We start from the raw sequence: 20,126 nt of genomic DNA, 5'->3' as shown, positions 1-20,126 counted from the left end.
TTTACTAATTTTGTCATTGATTGATTGTATTTTGATCAGAGTTCTTCAGGAATTGCTGCAGAGATTAAAAAAATATCAGAAATGGCTAAAGTACTCAAAACATACAGCATTTAGTTTTCTTGGCTCAAACTTCTGTTAAAGCCTCAGATCCAACAAGTGAAAAAAATCCTTACGTTTTAGTGCTATGTTTTGGTATTCCATTTTATTAGTATGTTTAATATAATCTATGAATAGTGGTGGGATTTTTAGTGACTCCTACTCATAAGATAGATTCTTACAGTGAGCCATCAGTGCTGTTCCATGAAAATACCATGTGAAGTACACTACTCAGTGTTGAGAACAGATATTGTAAATGATCTGTGTGACTAGTACAAGCTGTAGCTGATAGTAATGTCTCTTGATAAGCTTTCCTCAGTCATCAGTGATGAGGTACCTAGACCAGATGCAACACTTCTATAGCAGAAATTTCAGAGTTGTAGCTTCTTCAAAGAAGCTCTCTAAGCAGCATTCCTATAGTGCTTATGTTCAGAGCTTTAAAATTGCCAGATTTGCTTAGTTTTAGAACTACTCAATGTAATAAGTGCTGCAAATAAATTCCCATTTCAGGCTGAAAAATGCTTCTCCAGAAGACGTGGAATATTATAACTGCCAGCAGGAACTTACAGATGATCTACATAAACAGTATCAAATAGTGGAAAGGATAATTGGTATGTGACAAACTTCCAGATGGAAAACAGTGTTGAGAATATTACAAGTTGTCGTGGTTTAACCTCAGTCGGTAACTGAGCACCACACAGCCGCTCGCTCACTCCCCCCACCCGGTGGGATGGGGGAGAGAATTGGAAGAGCACAAGTGAGAAAAACTCGTGGGTTGAGATAAAAACAGTTTAATAATTGAAATAAAATGATAATAATAATAATATGATAATACTACACAAAGCAAGTGATGCACAGTACAATTGCTCACCACCCGCCGACCGATGCCCAGCCAGTCCCCGAGCAGCGGCCCCCCCGGCCAGCTTTCCCCAGTTTATGTACTGAGCATGACATCACATGGTATGGAATGTTTCTTTGGCCAGTTTGGCTGTGCCCCCTCCTAGCTTCTTGTGCACCTCCAGCCTTCTCAGTCGGTAGAGCATGGGAAACTAAGAAGTCCTTGGCTAGTGTAAGCATTACCTAGCAACAACTAAAACATGGGTGTGTTATCAACTTTGTTCTCATCCTAAATCCAAAACACAGCATTGTACCAGCTACTAGGAAGGAAATTATCTCTATCCCTGCCAAAACCAGGACAATATCCACCCCTTATTCTATACCATCTGCGTCATGCTCAAGTCTCTCATTTTCCAGTACATTTTCATTAATCACCACCCCCTTTTTTTCAATATATATATATACACACACACACACACAGAGAGATACCATTCACTTCGTCTGTGGGCCATCCCTCTAAAATGTTCGGTGAGTTCATTTAGTCCATGACTTCGGGCTCCATCTGTCATAATAATCTTCCAGGGCAGGAAAGATGGAGATGGTGTGCGGTGTTGGATTGTTTCATGTTGAAGTCAGTTCTGGTACCATCATCACTGTGCTTTGCTTGGTTTCACTGAAGTTATTCTTCATTAGTCTGGGTGATTCTTATTGTAATAACATTAGTATGGCACATAATATTATTAGTATGATTAGTATATCTGTGTATTATTAGTATAACTACTATAACTATAATTAGTACTTAACATCACATAATTCAGATCATTGGCTATTCTCACCCAAAATCAAATCCCCTTGAGGTACACATCGGACTTCCCCATCCTTCCGCATTATCCACCAAGTGCACCCAGGTCCTTGAGCAAAAGCAATCCCACGGATGGGTCTGCCTCTGCCTGAGGCAGGAATAACCCAGACTGTCTTCCCCAGCATATTTTTTATGGGCACTACAGGGACTTTATTCCCATCTACAGTACGTAAAAGTTCTGACTGGGCAGGGCCAGCTCGATTGGCAGATCCCCTCGTGTTGACTAACCAGGTGGCCTTTGCTAAATGCGTATCCCAATGTTTGAATGTCCCGCCACCCATTGCTCTCAGCGTAGTCTTTAACAGTCCATTGTATCGTTCAATTTTCCCGGAGGCTGGTGCATGATAGGGGACGTGATACACCCACTCAATGCCGTGCTCTTTGGCCCAGGTGTCTATGAGGTTGTTTTGGAAATGAGTCCCGTTGTCTGACTCAATTCTTTCTGGGGTGCCATGTCGCCATAGGACTTGCTTTTCAAGGCCCAGGATAGTGTTCCGGGCAGTGGCATGGGGCACGGGATATGTTTCCAGCCATCCGGTGGTTGCCTCCACCATTGTAAGCACGTGGCGCTTGCCTTGGCGGGTTTGTGGGAGTGTGATATAATCGATCTGCCAGGCCTCCCCATATTTGTATTTCAGCCATCGTCCTCCATACCAGAGGGGCTTTAACCGCTTGGCTTGCTCGATTGCAGCGCATGTTTCGCATTCATGGATAACCTGCGCAATAGTGTCTATGGTCAAGTCCACCCCTCGATCACGAGCCCATCTGTATGTTGCATCTCTTCCCTGATGGCACCCTGAGGTGTCATGGGCCCACCGAGCTAGAAATAATTCACCCTTATGTTGCCAGTCCAGATCCACCTGAGCCACTTCAATCTTAGCAGCCTGATCCACCTGCTGGTTGTTTTGATGTTCTTCAGTGGCCCGACTCTTGGGTATGTGAGCATCTACGTGACGGACTTTTACAACCAGATTCTCCACCCGGGCAGCAATATCTTGCCACAATGCGGCAGCCCAGATGGGTTTGCCTCTGCGCTGCCAGTTGCTCTGCTTCCATTGCTGCAACCACCCCCACAGGGCATTTGCCACCATCCATGAGTCAGTACAGAGATAGAGCACTGGCCACTTTTCTCGGTCAGCAATGTCTAAAGCCGGCTGGATGGCCTTTACTTCTGCAAATTGGCTCGATTCACCTTCTCCTTCAGCCGTTTCTACAACTTGTCGCATAGGACTCCATACAGCAGCTTTCCACCTCCGTTGCTTTCCCAGAAGACGACAGGACCCATCAGTGAACAGGGCATATTGCTTCTCATTTTCTGGTAGTTCATTATACATTGGGGCCTCTTCAGCACGCGTCACCTCCTCCTCTGGCGATATTCCAAAATCTTTGCCCTCTGGCCAATCCATGATCACTTCCAGGATTCCTGGGCGACTGGGGTTTCCTATTCGAGCCCGTTGTGTGATCAGTGCGACCCACTTACTCCATGTAGCATCAGTTGCATGATGTGTACAGGGGACCCTCCCTCTGAACATCCAGCCTAGCACCGGCAGTCGGGGTGCCAGGAGGAGCTGTGCTTCAGTGCCGATCACTTCCGAAGCAGCTCGAACCCCTTCATATGCTGCCAATATCTCTTTTTCAGTTGGAGTATAGCGGGCCTCGGATCCTCTGTATCCCCGATTCCAAAACCCTAGGGGTCGACCTCAAGTCTCCCCTGGTGCTTTCTGCCAGAGGATCCAGGTAGGGCCATTCTCCCCGGCTGCGGTATAGAGCACATTTTTTAAGTCTTGCCCTGCCCGGACTGGCCCCAGGGCTACTGCATGAACTATCTCCTCTTTAATTTGTTCAAAGGCTTGTCGTTGCTCAGGGCCCCATTTGAAATCATTCTTCTTCCGGGTCACTTGATAGAGAAGGTTTACGATCAGACTGTAATTTGGAATATGCATTCTCCAGAAACCCACGATGCCTAAGAAAGCTTGTGTTTCCTTTTTGCTAGTTGGTGGAGACATGGCTGTTATTTTGCTGATCACATCCATTGGGATCTGACAATGTCCATCTTGCCATTTTATTCCTAAAAACTGGATCTCCTGCGCAGGTCCCTTGTCCTTACTTTGTTTTATGGCAAAACCGGCCTTCAGCAGGATTTGGACTATTTTCTTCCCTTTCTCAAAAACTTCCCCTGCTGTGTTGCCCCACACGATGACGTCATCAATGTATTGCAGGTGTTCTGGAGCTCCACCCTGCTCCAGCGCAGTCTGGATCAGTCCATGGCAAATGGTGGGGCTGTGTTTCCACCCCTGGGGCAGTCGGTTCCAGGTGTACTGAACGCCCCTCCAAGTGAAAGCAAACTGTGGCCTGCACTCTGCTGCCAAAGGGATTGAGAAAAACGCATTAGCGATATCAACTGTGGCATACCACTTGGCTGCCTTTGACTCCAGTTCGTATTGAAGTTCTAGCATGTCTGGCACAGCAGCACTCAGCGGTGGCGTGACTTCATTTAGGCCACGATAGTCTACTGTTAGTCTCCACTCTCCATTAGACTTCCGCACTGGCCATATGGGACTGTTAAAGGGTGAACGAGTCTTGCTGATCACTCCTTGGCTCTCCAGTCGATGAACTTGCTCATGAATGGGAATCAAGGAGTCTCGGTTGGTGCGATATTGCCGCTGGTGCACCGTGGTGGTAGCGATTGGCACCTGTTGGTCTTCGACCTTCAGCAACCCCACAACAGAGGGGTCCTCCGAGAGACCAGGCAAGGTGGACAGCTGTTTAATTTCATCCGTCTCCAAGGCAGCTATACCAAAAGCCCACCGGTACCCTTTTGGGTCCTTGAAATACCCTCTCCTGAGGTAGTCTATGCCAAGGATGCACGGAGCCTCTGGGCCAGTCACAATGGGGTGCTTCTGCCACCCATTCCCAGTTAGACTCACTTTGGCTTCCAATACAGTTAGCTGTTGGGATCCCCCCATCACCCCAGAAATACAGATGGGTTCTGCCCCTATATAGCTTGATGGCATTAGGGTACACTGTGCACCGGTGTCCACTAGAGCCTTATACTCCTGTGGGTCTGATGTGCCAGGCCACCGAATCCACACAGTCCAGTAAACCCGGTTGTCCCTTTCCTCCCCCTGGCTGGAGGCAGGGCCCCTCTATTCCTCATCACAGTACTCATTTCTCATTTCTTGTACATACGAGTCAGAAGTTTCTTCATTAAGATCAGGAGTAAGATCAGCCCTTCTACCCTGTCTGGGGAACTGCCCGCTGGAAACTGGAGCAGCAATTTTCCTGGAAGAATGCCCTTTCTGTGATTGTTTTCCCTTGCAACTCACGTACCCGTGCCCCTAGGGCTGCAGTAGGTTTCCCATCCCACTTCCTCATGTCCTCTCCGTGGTCACGCAGGTAAAACCATAGGGTTCCCCGTGGTGTGTACCCTTTATATTCTCTCTCTTGAGCAAAAGAACGCTGACTCCTAATAGCTGAGATACTGGTCCGTACAGGTGAGGAGTAGGACCTATCCTCTCTGAGTTGCTGGATCTCCCGGGACAACTTCTCCACCGTCGAGACGAGGGAGGAAGACATGATGACCTTTCCAGGTCATCACTGCCAATGAATTGGCGTATGGCGATGGTGAGCTCCTTATAAACTTCCACCACATGGGTCGTGTGCACTTGACTTCATCTGGATCTTTGGATAGTTGTTCATTGTTCAGGTCATCATAAATCACCTCCAGCACAGCTGATTCTCTCAGAAACTGGATACCCTTCTCCATGGTGGTCCACTTGCCTGGGCGACATATGACATCTTCCTTAAAGGGATACCTTTCCTTCACGCTTGACAAGAGTCGCCTCCAAAGGCTGAGGATACGTGTCCCTTTTCCCATTACTTTGTCAATGCCCCCTTCCCTAGAAAGGGATCCCAGCTGCTTGGCTTCCCTACCCTCTAATTCCAGGCTACTGGCCCCATTATCCCAGCATCGGAGCAGCCAGGTGACAATATGCTTGCCTGGACGACGGCTGAAATCTTTTCGTGTATCTCGCAGCTCACTCAGGGATAGAGATCGGGTGGTCACTGCCTCCTTTATGAATTCTTCCTCTTCCTCCTCCCCAATCAGCAGCCAGCTCTCCTCCTCCCGTTCTCGTGATGGCCCTTCTCCAGGGTATTCGTACAGTTCTTCCTCCGCTTCCCTTTTAGAAGCAGCTTCTTCCTCCCTTAGTAAACGAGCCGACTTCTGCTTCCAAGATTTCTTCTTTGTGTACAGGGGCGACTGATACCGGCACAGGCTGGTTCTTTGGTTCAGCCACAGGGCGTGTTGCCCGGGTCTGAGTGGCCGCAGGGCGTGTCGTTTTACCGTCAGATCCAAAGACCTTCTCTTCCCTTTGAGGGTACTGAATGGTGTTGAACAGGGCTCGGTAGGCATGGGCCAGGCCCCAGCACGTTGCAATGATCTGCATCTCTCTGGAGTTGCCAGGGTGACAGCATACTTTGTCCAAATATTCTACTAACTTTTCAGGATTCTGCACTTGCTCAGGGGTGAAATTCCAAAACACTGGGGGTGCCCATTGGCCTAGGTACTTGCCCATCTTGTCCCACACACCCTGACACTCATAACTACTCAGCCTTGGGGCAGATCTCTTGATGATATTCTTAAATTGCTTACCAACTTTAGACAAAACCGAAACAATATTCCCAAGAAGTACCAATAGAAGTATCTTAACTACCCAAGGCTGTTCAAAATACTGAAAAGTTACTGTAATGAAGGAGGAAACATCATAGAAGAAGGTAGTGACGCTGCCATTCTGTATTTCCTCCGTAAAAAAACTCTCAGAAAAGTCACTGTAATTGCTAGCTGTCTCCACGAAATGGTATCCGTGGTACAGTAACAGCTTCATTGCGAAACTTACATACCACACTAAGGTCAAGGTCAGTGTTCTAAAAACAAACCTCACAAGCGAGACATCACTACTCACTGCAAACCACAGCAAACTGCAAAAACCAACACCAATCTTTAACATGTACAGCAGGAAAAAGAGCACGATGCAGATTACACAAATCAATATCGAGAACAGAGCAACCAACATTGTGACCCACAACTATTAACAGATATAAGTTCCTTAACACACTCCGGTTAATCTGTTATTATCTCAAACCCTTCGTGCCCCACGTTGGGCGCCAAAAAGGACTGTCGTGGTTTAACCTCAGTCGGCAACTGAGCACCACACAGCCGCTCGCTCACTCCCCCCTGACCCCGGTGGGATGGGGGAGAGAATTGGAAGAGCACAAGTGAGAAAAAACTCGTGGGTTGAGATAAAAACAGTTTAATAATTGAAATAAAATGATAATAATAATAATATGATAATAATACACAAAGCAAGTGATGCACAGTACAATTGCTCACCACCCGCCAACCGATGCCCAGCCAGTCCCCGAGCAGCGGCGCCCCCGGCCAGCTTTCCCCAGTTTATGTACTGCGCATGACGTCACATGGTATGGAATGTCCCTTTGGCCAGTTTGGCTGTGCCCCCTCCCAGCTTCTTGTGCACCTGCAGCCTTCTCAGTCGGTAGAGCATGGGAAACTAAAAAGTCCTTGGCTAGTGTAAGCATTACCTAGCAACAACTAAAACATTGGTGTGTTATCAACTTTGTTCTCATCCTAAATCCAAAACACAGCATTGTACCAGCTACTTGGAAGGAAATTAACTCTATCCCTGCCGGAACCAGGACAAAAGTTTATTGCTTGCATGTTGAATTTATATTTAAGAAATTTAGGTTATTAATATCCCTAACAAGGCAAAACAAAATCTCTGATGAAGAGAAAAGTTGTCATACTGTCTTTGCTGTGAAACTAGTTCATGTTGTCTTACCACCTAAAATGAGTTCTTTCTTAAAATACAGAAGGAAAATACTGATCTGGTCTCTCTGATGCATTTCTGCAGCTCATTCAAATCAGAAATCAGCAGCTGGTTATCCAGATTACTATTGCAAATGGCAAGGTCTACCTTACTCAGAATGTAGCTGGGAAGATGGTGCTCTCATTGCCAAAAAATTTCAGGTGTGTATTGATGAGTATTTTAGCAGAAATCAATCCAAGACCACTCCATTTAAGGACTGCAAGGTGAGTGTGTATTTTCAATGGCTTTATACAATTGCGATAATAAAAAAAAAGTTGATGTATTTTATGCATCCAGAAATAAGATGCATATTATAAAATATTTTTTGAATGTTGTCCAGAACAGTAATAATGATAGCTATATTTATATATGTAGCAAGTATCACTATTAAGAATAGCCTTTTGTAGATATTTGTTCCCTATTTATTTTATTGCCATTCAAAGATGGAATTTTTTAGTACTTTAATTTGTTTTAAAAGTAACCTTTGTGAATGAGTTCATTCACTTCTGTTGTGGAATTTAGATCAGCAGTCAAACTAATTTTAGCTTGCAAATGGGTTGATATTGTTATATGGCCTAGGTGTCTGTGATGAACAAAGACTAGACTTGGTGACCAAACAGATTCCTACTGCTACTTTGTTTCTGTAAGAAGACATTTTGGTAACTTCAGTAAGTAGTAGGACTGATGCTCAATTTGCTTTTGACAGATTCTAAAACAGAGGCCGAGGTTTGTTGCACTAAAGAAGCAACCATCTTATATTGGAGGACATGAGAGTTTAGAGTTAAGAGATTATCAGTTAAATGGACTGAACTGGCTTGCTCACTCGTGGTGCAAGTAAGTATAGTCTTAAATTAGTCTTGCTGTTTTTAATTTGAACGCATTTATAAATTTATTTATTTATTTATTTATTTTAATTTTTTTTTAGAGGGAATAGTTGTATTCTTGCAGATGAAATGGGTCTGGGTAAAACAATACAAACAATTTCTTTTCTGAACTACCTGTTTCACGAACATCAACTGTATGGGCCTTTCTTGCTAGTCGTGCCACTTTCTACCTTGACATCTTGGCAAAGAGAGATTCAAACTTGGGCTCCTCAGATGAATGCTGTGGTTTACTTAGGAGATATAAATAGCAGAAATATGGTGAGTATTTCTTTGTATCATTGAAAAAGATTAGTGGTAAACAAGACTCACTTCATGTTCCTGTCTTATGCTAATCTCCAATATTTTGATTAGGAATGAGCAAATACTTATTTGAAACATTGTATGTGTTTAAAATGCAAATTAAAAGCATAAATTTTGATCTGATATAAATGTATGTGAAAGATTTCATTCCTGCTTAATAATAAAAAGGATTAAAAATGCAACCTTGCATTTGAAAATAAATTGTCTTTTGTCATGTGATTATTTAGGTGCATAAAATAAATATTTAAGCCAGACAGACATAATCTTAATTTGTTTTCTGAAAGGAGGAATGTAAGTAACCTTATCCATTAAAGTTTAAAAAAAAAAAACAAACCACAAAAAAACCAAAAACCACACACACAAAAAAAAAATCCACAAAAAACCCAACCAAACAAAAAACAACAAACACCCCCACCACCACTGTTTAATAACTTTAAAAAAAAAAAGCTTCACGTGTTATGTTCCTTTTTCATGATCAGATTCTTGTGTCACTTAACATCTTTATTGCTGTAGTACCTGAAGTCATCCCGATCAATAAGACCATTTTTCTCTAGCTTATAGTTCACTTGATTCTTCTTGTAGATAAGAACTCATGAATGGATGCATCCACAGACCAAGCGATTAAAATTTAATATACTTCTAACAACTTATGAAATTTTGCTGAAGGATAAGGTAATCACACTTACTTCTTCAGGGAGATAAAATAATTTGTGGAATGTAAAACTCCTTTAGAGTTGGCACATATTTGGGTTCTGGGCCATTAAATGGATGGGGAGTATGACAGCTTTACTCTTGGAAGTATGACAGTGAAGTTTTCTTTAAGCACTTTTAGATTTTATGTATGTGTGGTGAGGCTTTCTGCCCCCTCCCTCCCCCCCCCATCGAGTGGGTAAAACTTCTTTTTCTTCAGTTTGCTTGAGCTTCACATTACTGTAGTAATTTCTTCGCATCTCAAAATCTCTACTTTCCTGTAGACCATCATCCAGGAACTGAAAAAACAAACCAACCCCTAGCCCCAAACACCTGTGATTCACAACTCCGAAATCCCATGTTTTATCTTTGTATTTGTGTGTGCAGTATTATATATATGTATATTACTACTCTCTTCATGATGGTAGCACATAGAGTTATTGTTAATCATAACAGCATATGAAAATTTTAATTAATTTAAAAAGTTCTGCTTGTTGGCTATTTCATTTGTTTGTACATGCTGGAAAGAAGAGAGTCAATAGTGGATTTTTTTTTTTGTCAATTGAAAATTTATAGATCAGCTTTTTGCCTTCCTCCTCCCCCCCAAGTATAAACTTGGATTATACTTTCCTTTTAAACTTGGGATGCCTGCATAGCCTTTTATTGAATCCAGCAAACATAAAAACCATAATTAATATTAAAAATATATAGGTGTCCATTTGTTATTAAAATAAAAGGAGTGATGGTGTATATATAACCTCATGTAAAATGTCAGAAATTGCATAATATATTAACTTGTATAATGTCTTCCCCCCCCCCCCAATTTCTTTAAGTCATTCCTTGGTGGTCTGAATTGGGTATTTATAGGAGTTGACGAAGCTCATCGTTTAAAAAATGATGATTCCCTTCTGTACAAGACTTTAATAGACTTTAAGTCTAATCATCGTCTTCTTATTACTGGAACCCCTCTGCAAAACTCCCTCAAAGAGCTTTGGTCTTTGCTGCACTTCATCATGCCAGAAAAGTAAGGAATGTGATTTTTTTTTTGTGGTCAAGTTTCTTACAGCGGAATATTGTAGTGATTGGAGAATCAATAAAGAATTGCATTGTGAAATAGTTTAAATATTTTATATAAAATGGATGCACATATTTTTCATGCTGCTCTTGATAAATTGTTTTGGTAGCAGTTGTCACTTTTTCTGTTTTAGCAGTCCACAAAAAAATGGATTGATGTATGGCTCAGAACCCTGAAAAGACGCTTCATCTTAATCTAAAAGGAAAATCACATGGATTTACTCTAGGGAAATAGAATGGTGCTGAGGATGTCTTCTTTTCTGTGTTAGTACCATGAATGAAAACAAGATTGTACCACAATGCCTGATATCCAGTAGTCAGTCAGGCAGCCAATTTGCCCTTACGGTTTGCATAGAATAGGTTTACTGTATTGACGTTATTCTATACTGACCTCTTTTTATATCTGAGATAAATAAGAGCACATGTTCCTTTTGGATATCTTGTAAATACAAAGCACTGTAGCTCCAATTAGTTTCGGAGCTATGCATTGCATTGATTTCTTCAGAACCTTACAAGCAAAGCCACTAAGGTTGTTGTCTGGCACCTATTCTTCATTTGATCACAAAGTCCATTCTCTTAGTCTGTTAGCACATACCAGAGGATAATTACATTTCAGCTAGTCCATAAAAGCTGCAAAAAGTATGTGAAGTGGTCTGTTCTCTTGCACTTCCTCCAGCTATACAACTATTTTTTCATTCTGCTCTTGAGAAATATAATGGAATTTCTGCAACCTTCTACCTGGGTTTCCATGCAGAAAAGCAAAATGTTGGGTTTTCACTGGATAAATTAAAATTCAGTAGTTTGTTTTGAATTTTCATTCTGCAAAAGTGTTTGGAAATTTCCATTCTCCTATTTGCAGACAAAATATTTGGAATTTCTTGTGAGATGCAAATTCAGAAACTTATTAAATAAAACAGAGGGGAGTGGGGACGAAGTCCATATGTGTTTGTGCGCATGTGGTATATTTATGGTCTTTGTGTGTCTGTGTTCATGGTATGTCACTATTTTACCTTTATTCTTTCTTATGTTGAAGGTTTTCTTCCTGGGAAGATTTTGAAGAGGAGCACGGCAAAGGGAGAGAGTTTGGTTATGCAAGTCTTCACAAAGAACTTGAACCATTTCTACTCAGAAGAGTTAAAAAAGATGTAGAAAAGTCTTTACCTGCTAAGGTTGAACAAATTTTGAGGATGGAAATGAGTGCATTGCAGAAGCAATATTACAAGTAAGTAATGACACTTTTTAATTCCTGCTATTTTAATGATATGTCTATATAAAAATTACTGAAATGTAATAGTTCTCATAATGCAATTTGAACTGATATTTTGAGAGCTTACATCCTTCATATTTCCACAAATGGTTAGAAATTACTTCCATTGCACATTCTATATCATAGGTGGATTTTAACCAGGAATTATAAAGCCCTGAGTAAAGGTTCAAAAGGCAGTACCTCAGGCTTTTTGAACATCATGATGGAACTCAAGAAGTGTTGTAACCATTGCTACCTCATTAAACCACCGGATGATAATGAATTCTATAATAAACAGGAGGCCTTACAGGTAATACCTTTTTGTTGTTGTTTTAAGTGTTTTTACATCTCTAATATGCACGCAGTAATTTTATAGTGTTCTGGCAATTTATTAGTTCTTATTAAAGTATATTAAGAAAGAACAAGTTCTCTATTAAATGTGCATCCTGGGTTTTACAGGTAAGTGAATTGATTATTTTTGTTTGTTTGTTTCTTAACTAGAACTGAATAATAGAGAGATCAATACTAAATAAAATATCCCTGGCTTGAATTATGATCAAAATAAAAAGGAAATAGTTTTAAATAGTCTGTGTATTTTCAGACTAAATAAACTTAAGACATATTTTAAACCCAGATTAAAATAAAGCAGTTAAATAAACAGGTAAATTGAATATAAATGCAAATGCATGTGACTGGCAGTGGTACACCAACAATCCATGTGATAGCAGAAAGTAATCTGCAGAATCTCTTTAAGCTTTTTTGTAATCAAACACTGTTCTCTGCATGCCTTCAAACAACCAAAGTGAAAGGAAATAAAAATAATAAACATCTAAAGCTTAGTCTGGTTTTGTTGTTGTTATAAATGAAAGCAATTATAGCATCACTACCAAAGATGGTCTGTGATTGTGTTGTGGGTTTATAGTTTGTTTTTTTTGTAAAGGTTACCTAATCTTTGTAGGAAAACTGTTGAGAACCACAGCAACAAATAAAAGGACTGTTATAATTGATGCCGTTTATAACAACATAAATGTTTCTAAAGATCAGGGTTTTTTTTCTGTAAGCTTTGAAGTTCATAATTTAAATACTTTCCCAAAACTACTAGATTGAAATCACAAGCTGTCACTGCACAAGCTATTTTATATTATAAAGTGCGTATCAAAGCTAAACAGTGTTTGATTTGCAACTTGGCACACTCTAACTACTTAAATTTATAATTAAACTCATCAGAACTGTTCAGCCATTATTGCTAATAATTGCATACTTGTAACAATGATTTCGTTGGCTCATCTGAATAAGCTTTGTTAGCTCTAATTATGAATGATACATCCTTCTCATTTCTGGCATAAAGAATAAAAGCACGTAACTCCAAATTTTTTATTCCCCAAAATTCTATCCTGAGCCTCTTCAGCTAATGAGGCCTAATGTTTTCAACATTAAATTCAGCATGCACCTGAGTTTCTGTTCTTGTTGTTCCCACTGGAGCTGAGAAGGCTTAACGTTGTAACCTAGCTAAAGCCTGTTGACCTCTACAAACAAGATTCCTCTCACTTTTATCTTGCCTGAGAAACTTGACTGATTAGGCATTGTTTAAAAATACTTAGAGGATCAAGTAGCAATGCTTCTTTCTGTTCAAAAGACAGAAAGTGAGGAGCAAGTAGTACTAAGGTAGTCAGGTAGTCTGTTGTTGTTGATTTGGTAGAAAAGAACTTGAGTCTACACTGTAACTGCTCTAACTCAATATTTACTTAATATTTTAATGAAATGTTAAGATGCTGTTTTATGAGCCAGAGCTGAGAAATGCATTTATTTGAAAAACACGCTAGTCAGTACTCCTGTTGATTTCAGTTAGAGTACTTAATGCTTTTATAATGAGTTTTTACAAGATCAGGACTGACTAAATACTTATTAAACTTTCATGTTCAGTTAATGAATGTCTAACCATCTGCAGTGTATATTAGTGTTGAGGTGAACTTATTTTGCAATACATGTTTTCTTGTAGCATTTAATACGTAGCAGTGGGAAACTAATCCTTCTTGACAAGCTACTGATTCGTCTACGAGAACGTGGCAACAGAGTACTGATTTTCTCTCAGATGGTGAGGATGCTAGACATCCTAGCAGAGTATTTGAAGTATCGTCAGTTTCCCTTTCAGGTAAGAATTGTGCTGGTAGTAGCCAAGAAGCCTTGATCTTTACCACTTTATCTTAAGAAAAGTGTCCTGTTTGTAGAAAGATTTCTTGCGACAGAACAAGGGGGAATGGCTTTAAACTATAGGGGGGTAGATCTAGACTAGATACAAGGAAGAAATTTTTTACGCTGAGGGTGGTGAAACACTGGCACAGGTTGCCCAGAGAGGTGGTGGATGCCCCATCCCTGGAAACATTCAAGGTCAGGTTGGACGGGGCTCTGGGCAACCTGATCTAGTTGAAGATGTCCCTGCCCACAGCAGGGGGGTTGGACTAGATGACCTTTAGAGGTCCCTTCCAACCCAAACTATTCTATGATTCTGTGATTCTATGATTTATGAAAGTTTAATTTTAAGTACAGGAAAAGACTGGTAATTACTGTATGCTAAATAGTATTTTGAAATGAAACTGATGAATTAGAAAGATGAAGTGTTACATTACTCTTATTCCCCCCTCAATTGTTTTGGCAATTGAGAATTCAAGTTGCTCCAATTAGAATATAGTAGGAGTTCCTTTTTAACTGTATTATTCAATCTCTTTAGAGACTTGATGGATCAATAAAAGGGGAATTGAGGAAACAAGCCCTGGATCATTTTAATGCAGAAGGATCAGAGGTATGGTATTAGTGGGTGGTTGTTTTTTTAATCTACTCAGCTTTATTTTTTTTTCCCAAGAAATATAACAAATATTACACAAAAATTGAAGATAGAATAAAATGAGGGATGTATTATGTTGAAATTCTGTTGTTATTGCCTAGACTATAAGGTTTACAACTATTAACAAACAAAAAAAACCCCCCACAAATCCACAACCAAAAAAAAAATCCACCAAAACAAACACACACAAAAAAACACCCCCAAAACTAGGAGGAGATTCAATAGGAAACATAGAATTTATGAAAATGGTGTTTAACTAATATAACTACATAGTTATATTTTTAGATTTTTGTCAGTGCTCTTTATCAAAGTAATTTTAAGTACTGTATAAAAACTGAAGAATTTAATTTATTTTGTTGTGTAGGACTTAATCCTTCAATTTTTACAGGAGCACTGAACTTTTACACAAGCTTTTGACATCAAAAACCTACTTAGGCAATGGGCAGAATTAAGTTGTGTATATCCTTGCATGAAGAAAAACTATCTTTAATAGCTTTAAATCTGGCTTCTGTTATCTTCATTTTTTGCCTCTTATTTCCTTGCCCTGGAAGAAACTGAAGAACTGATTTCTAGCCATTGTTTGTGTACCACTTAAGATTCCTAGTTTTATTTAGGTTTCCTACTATGGAAGCCATTCCATACCTTTGATAACCTTAGGTCTTTTGTCCTACACTGATGGGGTTTTTCAGTAATAGAAGCATAGCATTTGTCAGTTGCTGCTGAGCTTATGTTTCTGCTACGGTTGAGGAGGAAGGACTTAATTTCATAACATAAACTTCAGATGTTTGTTAAATGCAAAAGTTAGTTCTGTTTTAAATTTCTAGTACAGACACCATTGCCTTTTTCTGGAATCCTTGTAGTTGTACTGTACAGTTTTTAAGATGAAGGGGGATCCAAACATCACATAGTATTCAAGAATGGAGGCAAACTATGGAGTTGTGCAGCAATAAAATTGTTTCCTGTTTTATTCTCTATTTCTTTACTAATAATCAATAAAACTTCATACTTTTTTTTTTTGCTATTACTGAACTAAGGTATTAATGGAAATATCTATGACAACTCCAAGGACTCATTCCTGAGCAGTAATGGCTTGCTATTATCTTTCACTGTATTTAAAACTCAAATTTATTTCCTATTTCATGTTATCTTTAATTTCATATGCTTTTTTATTGCCTGTCTCATAAGATCCTTCTGTAGTCCTTTGTAGTTGTCCCTGAATAACTCCGTATCATCTGCAAACTTTGTCACCTCATTGCTCATCTCATTTTCATATTGTTTATGAATACGTTGGAAGAGCATTGACCCCAGCAGAACACTTCAATTTTCTTAACAAAAAAAAAAGAGGGACTTGTACACACACGAGGCTTTAACAACAAAGGGTTTTGTACTTTTGGCCAGTGTTTTGCTTGGGTTTTTTCTCCCCAAGTGGCTTTTGCTCATCTTCTAGGATGCTGCTTCCTTTAAACCACGGATAAGTCAATAACTGTTCACAAGAGAAATTGATATCAGTTTGCTTTATACTTATACTGGGTCTGGCTGGGCTGGAGTTAATTGTCTTCATAGCAACTTGTATGGTGCTGTGTTTTAGATTTGTGACAAAAACAATAATAACACACCAGTGTGTTAGCTGTTGCTGAACAGTGTTTGCATAGTGTCAAGGCTTTCTCTATTTCTTACTCTGCCCCCCCCAGTGAATAGATTGGGAGGTGCGCTGTCGGAGTTTCCCTTTGTTCAGTGTCGACGACGGAGCGGGAGTTGCGATTCCGGAGTAATGACAGATCTCAATATGAGTATGGTCATTCTCCTTTATTTACACTTATAACAAGGCTTATATAGTTATCTACTATGGACACGCGCTACCTGCAGCTTGCAGATAGGTTACAGCCTTGTGTTCACGCGCATCTATGCTCTAGCAGATTGGCCCGTTCTTTCTGATCATGCGAAATGCCTTCATGGTCTTTATCTTGTTTTTCTCCTTTCAACTGCACATTCCTTTCTCCGTTATTTACTGCTTAAGTGCCTTGTCATGCCAGGTGGTGCAGTGTTTGCTCATTAAAATCAAACTCAGGAATGTCCGTTAGTGAGACTCCCATTCCCACATCTCCCCCTTTTTGTTTTACTAGAAACACTGCTGAAACCGATCTTTCAATCATTTTTCGTATACATTGCAACAAACAGGGTACACAAAACAAAAATGCATATAAATACTATTACACATATCCCTCTTAGCTTGGCTAGTCCTTTTAACCAGCCACGAGGAGGAGCTGTCTGATACCCGCAAGTCTGCAAACGCAGCAGCCAGGGGGTCTTTCTCCCCGGTCACTCCCCCATCATTCATTGGAACGGATGGGGTGGCTGGGCATGCTCTTCATAACAACCTATAATTGGTTAATCACAGCTGTCCACGCACTCACAATACCCTTCTCATTGGTAGCTGCCGGCTGGTCTCGCCGATCTGTGCCTCCTCCTTATCCTGGGTGTTGTTCCGCTGTTGTTGTTCATCACGTGGCGAGGCTCCTTCTTCTGCTCAGGGAAGGATGGTCAAGGTCACCAGCCGTCTTTGTCAGCATATCCCTGCTACTGTTAAAAACATGGGTTGCTCAGGGATACTAGATCGTGCCCCTGCTGTACCAGCCACTCCTCCACAATTCCCCCTTCTTGTTTTTGAGTAACCCAGACTTGATTAACAATTTTCATAATTGCTTTCTTCACACAGCTAAAAATTATACAAGAGCATATACTTATTACTAATATAACAATTAAAATGCATAAGCTTTCTTTTATTAAACTTATTATCCAAGAGGGCAGTTCCCCAAATATATTCTTAAGCCAGGTATCGAATAACCCGTGATCTTGTTGAATCTTCTTGGTGTGGTCCTTTAACCATTGTAGCTGTTTGTGGATTGACTCCCCATGGTCAGACAGATTCATACAACACATCCCTTCAAAATCCTCACACCCATGTCCTTGTGCTAATAACAGAAAGTCAATAGCAGCTCTATTCTGTAAAATCGCATGATGGAAGGTATCCTGATCTGCAAGTAATTTTTCAATAAGCTCTGTTGTCATATCAGCCTGCTTTTTAGCCCAACAAGCTAATTTCCCTACCTCATTTAGGGCCCTCGCAGCTGCAGCGCCTGGTACAAATAGTGAAAGGAAGACTTTTTCGGTGTCGCTAGGCAGAATTACGTCATCACGACAGTCTGGGGAAAGACCCGTGGCGGCTCTTTTTCGTCTTTGTTGTTGCCCTTTTCTTGTTATGGTTTTCCACCAATTTTCTCCCGGGGCCAGCAGGGTCAATTTTCCTAAGTAGCATGGCCCTCCTACAGCATTTGCTGGGATACCCTGCCAGGCCCTGTCCCCACATATTAAAAATACCTGTGGGGGCAACGCCTTTGGGGTACCATTGTTCCAGATTGCTATTCCTCCCTTTGTTTCCGCTCCAGCCGCTCCTAAAGCATAGCTATTACCACTGTCATTGGTACCACAAAAATCGCCCGCATCCTGATACTTGTAGTAAGATGCGTGAGAGGTGACATTAGTCCACCCTGTCCAATTTCTTGCCTGGTAGAAGTGGATACCCGTCTGTAGGGGTCCCCCAAATATAAAACATGTCTGAGTCCAATTTTTAGATGTATTTCCAACTCGCATCGACCCTAATAGTTCCAACTCCTGGGGATTCCAGGGTAGCGAGTGATTTAATCCTTTTATCAAGTTAGCACTACAGTTGCTAGTTGCAGTCACATTAGTACAACTGCCATTACTGAACCCGGCAAAGTCACCTTCCTTATATCCAGGCATACCTAACAAACAAGTCCTAAACGGCTCAGTTGCTGAGGCGAGGGAAAGGCAAAACGCGGGCTGCCCTGTTTTATTTGCCCAGGTTACCCACATATTTTCCCTTGGGTTAATGCGATGTATAGTTGCCGACCCTGGGAGTATTAAGATTAGCCCAATTACGATCACATCTGCCTGGCTCAACATTTTGTCTTCTAGGCGAATTGCCTTTCTTTTTTTGTTTTTTTGTTTTTTTTGTTGTTGTTTTTTTGGGGGTTTTTTTTGTTTGTTTGTTTTTTTTTACAAACAATAATCAATTTGGCAGTTTCGTGGACTGTATTTTGTGTCCAGTGGTTATTAATATTCTATACAGCACTATTTCTTTCAGATAGCAAGTTTCACACCACCTTTGTGCGCGCGTGCACCGGGCCCACCACTTCTTATCACAATGGTAAAACTGACACAATACTCACGGTACACACCATAGGCACTCTTTGTTTTTGTTTTTTTTGTTTGTTGGGGTTTTTTTTTTTTTCTCTCTTTTTTCTCTCTCTCTCTCTCTTTTTTTTTTTTTTTTTTTTTTTTTCTCCCCCACGTATCGCCCCCCACAAGCGATCGACAAAATGACTATACGCTTCAGTGGCACCTTGCTGTACAGAACGAAAGGATGGAGTGGACGAACCGGGTAAGGCTAAAAAGGCATCTAGCACCAGTTTGGCAGACAACTGCAACAAAGCAATAGGAAAAACCAACTGAGCATTAATATCATTAAACCTTCCCGTCCCCGTTATCATTTCCGCGGTAATCCCATAGAGGGGATCCCCCTGCGTTTGATGCTGTGCCGCAGCACTTGCCGCCTGCCGTGACCATTCCGACCCCCACAACAAATACTGCGTAGGTGACAATAAAAGCCTCATAAGGTTTTGGCAGTCAGCAGGGCACATCAGGTCAGCCGAAAAAATCCAGATTACAATTTGACGTGAAGCTTCTGATTTTATCCCATACTGGGACACAGTGTTTTTTGCTTGCTGTAGGATTTTCCAATCGTGAGGTGCCCACTTATTGCCGTTATTCTCTTGCAGCACAGGAAAAGCACTCGCCCCCAAGCTGGATGCCGCTTGCCACTGCCCGTCCAGCATAGCGTCTCTAGCCACTTCGCTCCAGCGTCTGGGCTGAACCGTCGCTGGTGGTCCAGAGAGGCAAGGGGGTAGGGATTCCCCTGATGCCCCGGACAGGTGCTCCATCCCTCCCCTCTGGGCTGTAATTGTTAAGTCCTGTAACTGTTGCACTACCTTCTTCAGGAGCTCATTAGTCCCAGCCATACTCTGTTCTTTGCTGTCACCCTGTGGCGGAGTAGACGCACCTGAAGAGACTCCTAGAGGCGGGGCTGTTGGCCATGGAGGGGTTAACGGAGCTAGCCGCTCCTCCTCCCCGGGTCGTCGCTCTTCCGCGACCGCCTCAGGTGAAAGAGGGGTCCCGTTACCGCTAGTTTCTGCATCTTTGCAGTCCGTAAGCGGAGGGTACGTTTCAAGCAGTTCAGAAGCGCCGTCACCCCCCAGAACACTATACTTGGCTTCCAAGGCAGTTCGTTTGGGGGTACCCGACATACCTCGGACTGCAGACGGCCCAAAGA

At 41.4% G+C, this 20,126-nt stretch overlaps 1 protein-coding gene across 1 annotated transcript in view; it reads left to right on the top strand.

Moving 5' to 3' along the window:
- LOC143171911 (chromodomain-helicase-DNA-binding protein 1-like) overlaps positions 1-20,126 on the top strand; it is a 77,224-nt gene that overhangs the window by 34,131 nt on the left and 22,967 nt on the right. Inside the window, exons 9-18 of the mRNA XM_076361092.1 lie at positions 607-707; positions 7,726-7,904; positions 8,387-8,514; positions 8,606-8,822; positions 9,447-9,536; positions 10,388-10,578; positions 11,662-11,850; positions 12,022-12,184; positions 13,874-14,026; positions 14,603-14,674. Coding sequence (XP_076217207.1) covers positions 607-707; positions 7,726-7,904; positions 8,387-8,514; positions 8,606-8,822; positions 9,447-9,536; positions 10,388-10,578; positions 11,662-11,850; positions 12,022-12,184; positions 13,874-14,026; positions 14,603-14,674 — 1,483 coding nt within the window. The remainder of the gene's footprint in view (positions 1-606; positions 708-7,725; positions 7,905-8,386; positions 8,515-8,605; positions 8,823-9,446; positions 9,537-10,387; positions 10,579-11,661; positions 11,851-12,021; positions 12,185-13,873; positions 14,027-14,602; positions 14,675-20,126) is intronic.

Source organism: Aptenodytes patagonicus, chromosome W (genome assembly GCF_965638725.1).
Source record: "Aptenodytes patagonicus chromosome W, bAptPat1.pri.cur, whole genome shotgun sequence".
Classification (NCBI taxonomy): Eukaryota; Metazoa; Chordata; class Aves; order Sphenisciformes; family Spheniscidae; genus Aptenodytes; species Aptenodytes patagonicus.
The sequence above is the reverse complement of the archived record's forward strand: the minus strand, read 5'-3'. Positions and strand labels throughout refer to the sequence as shown.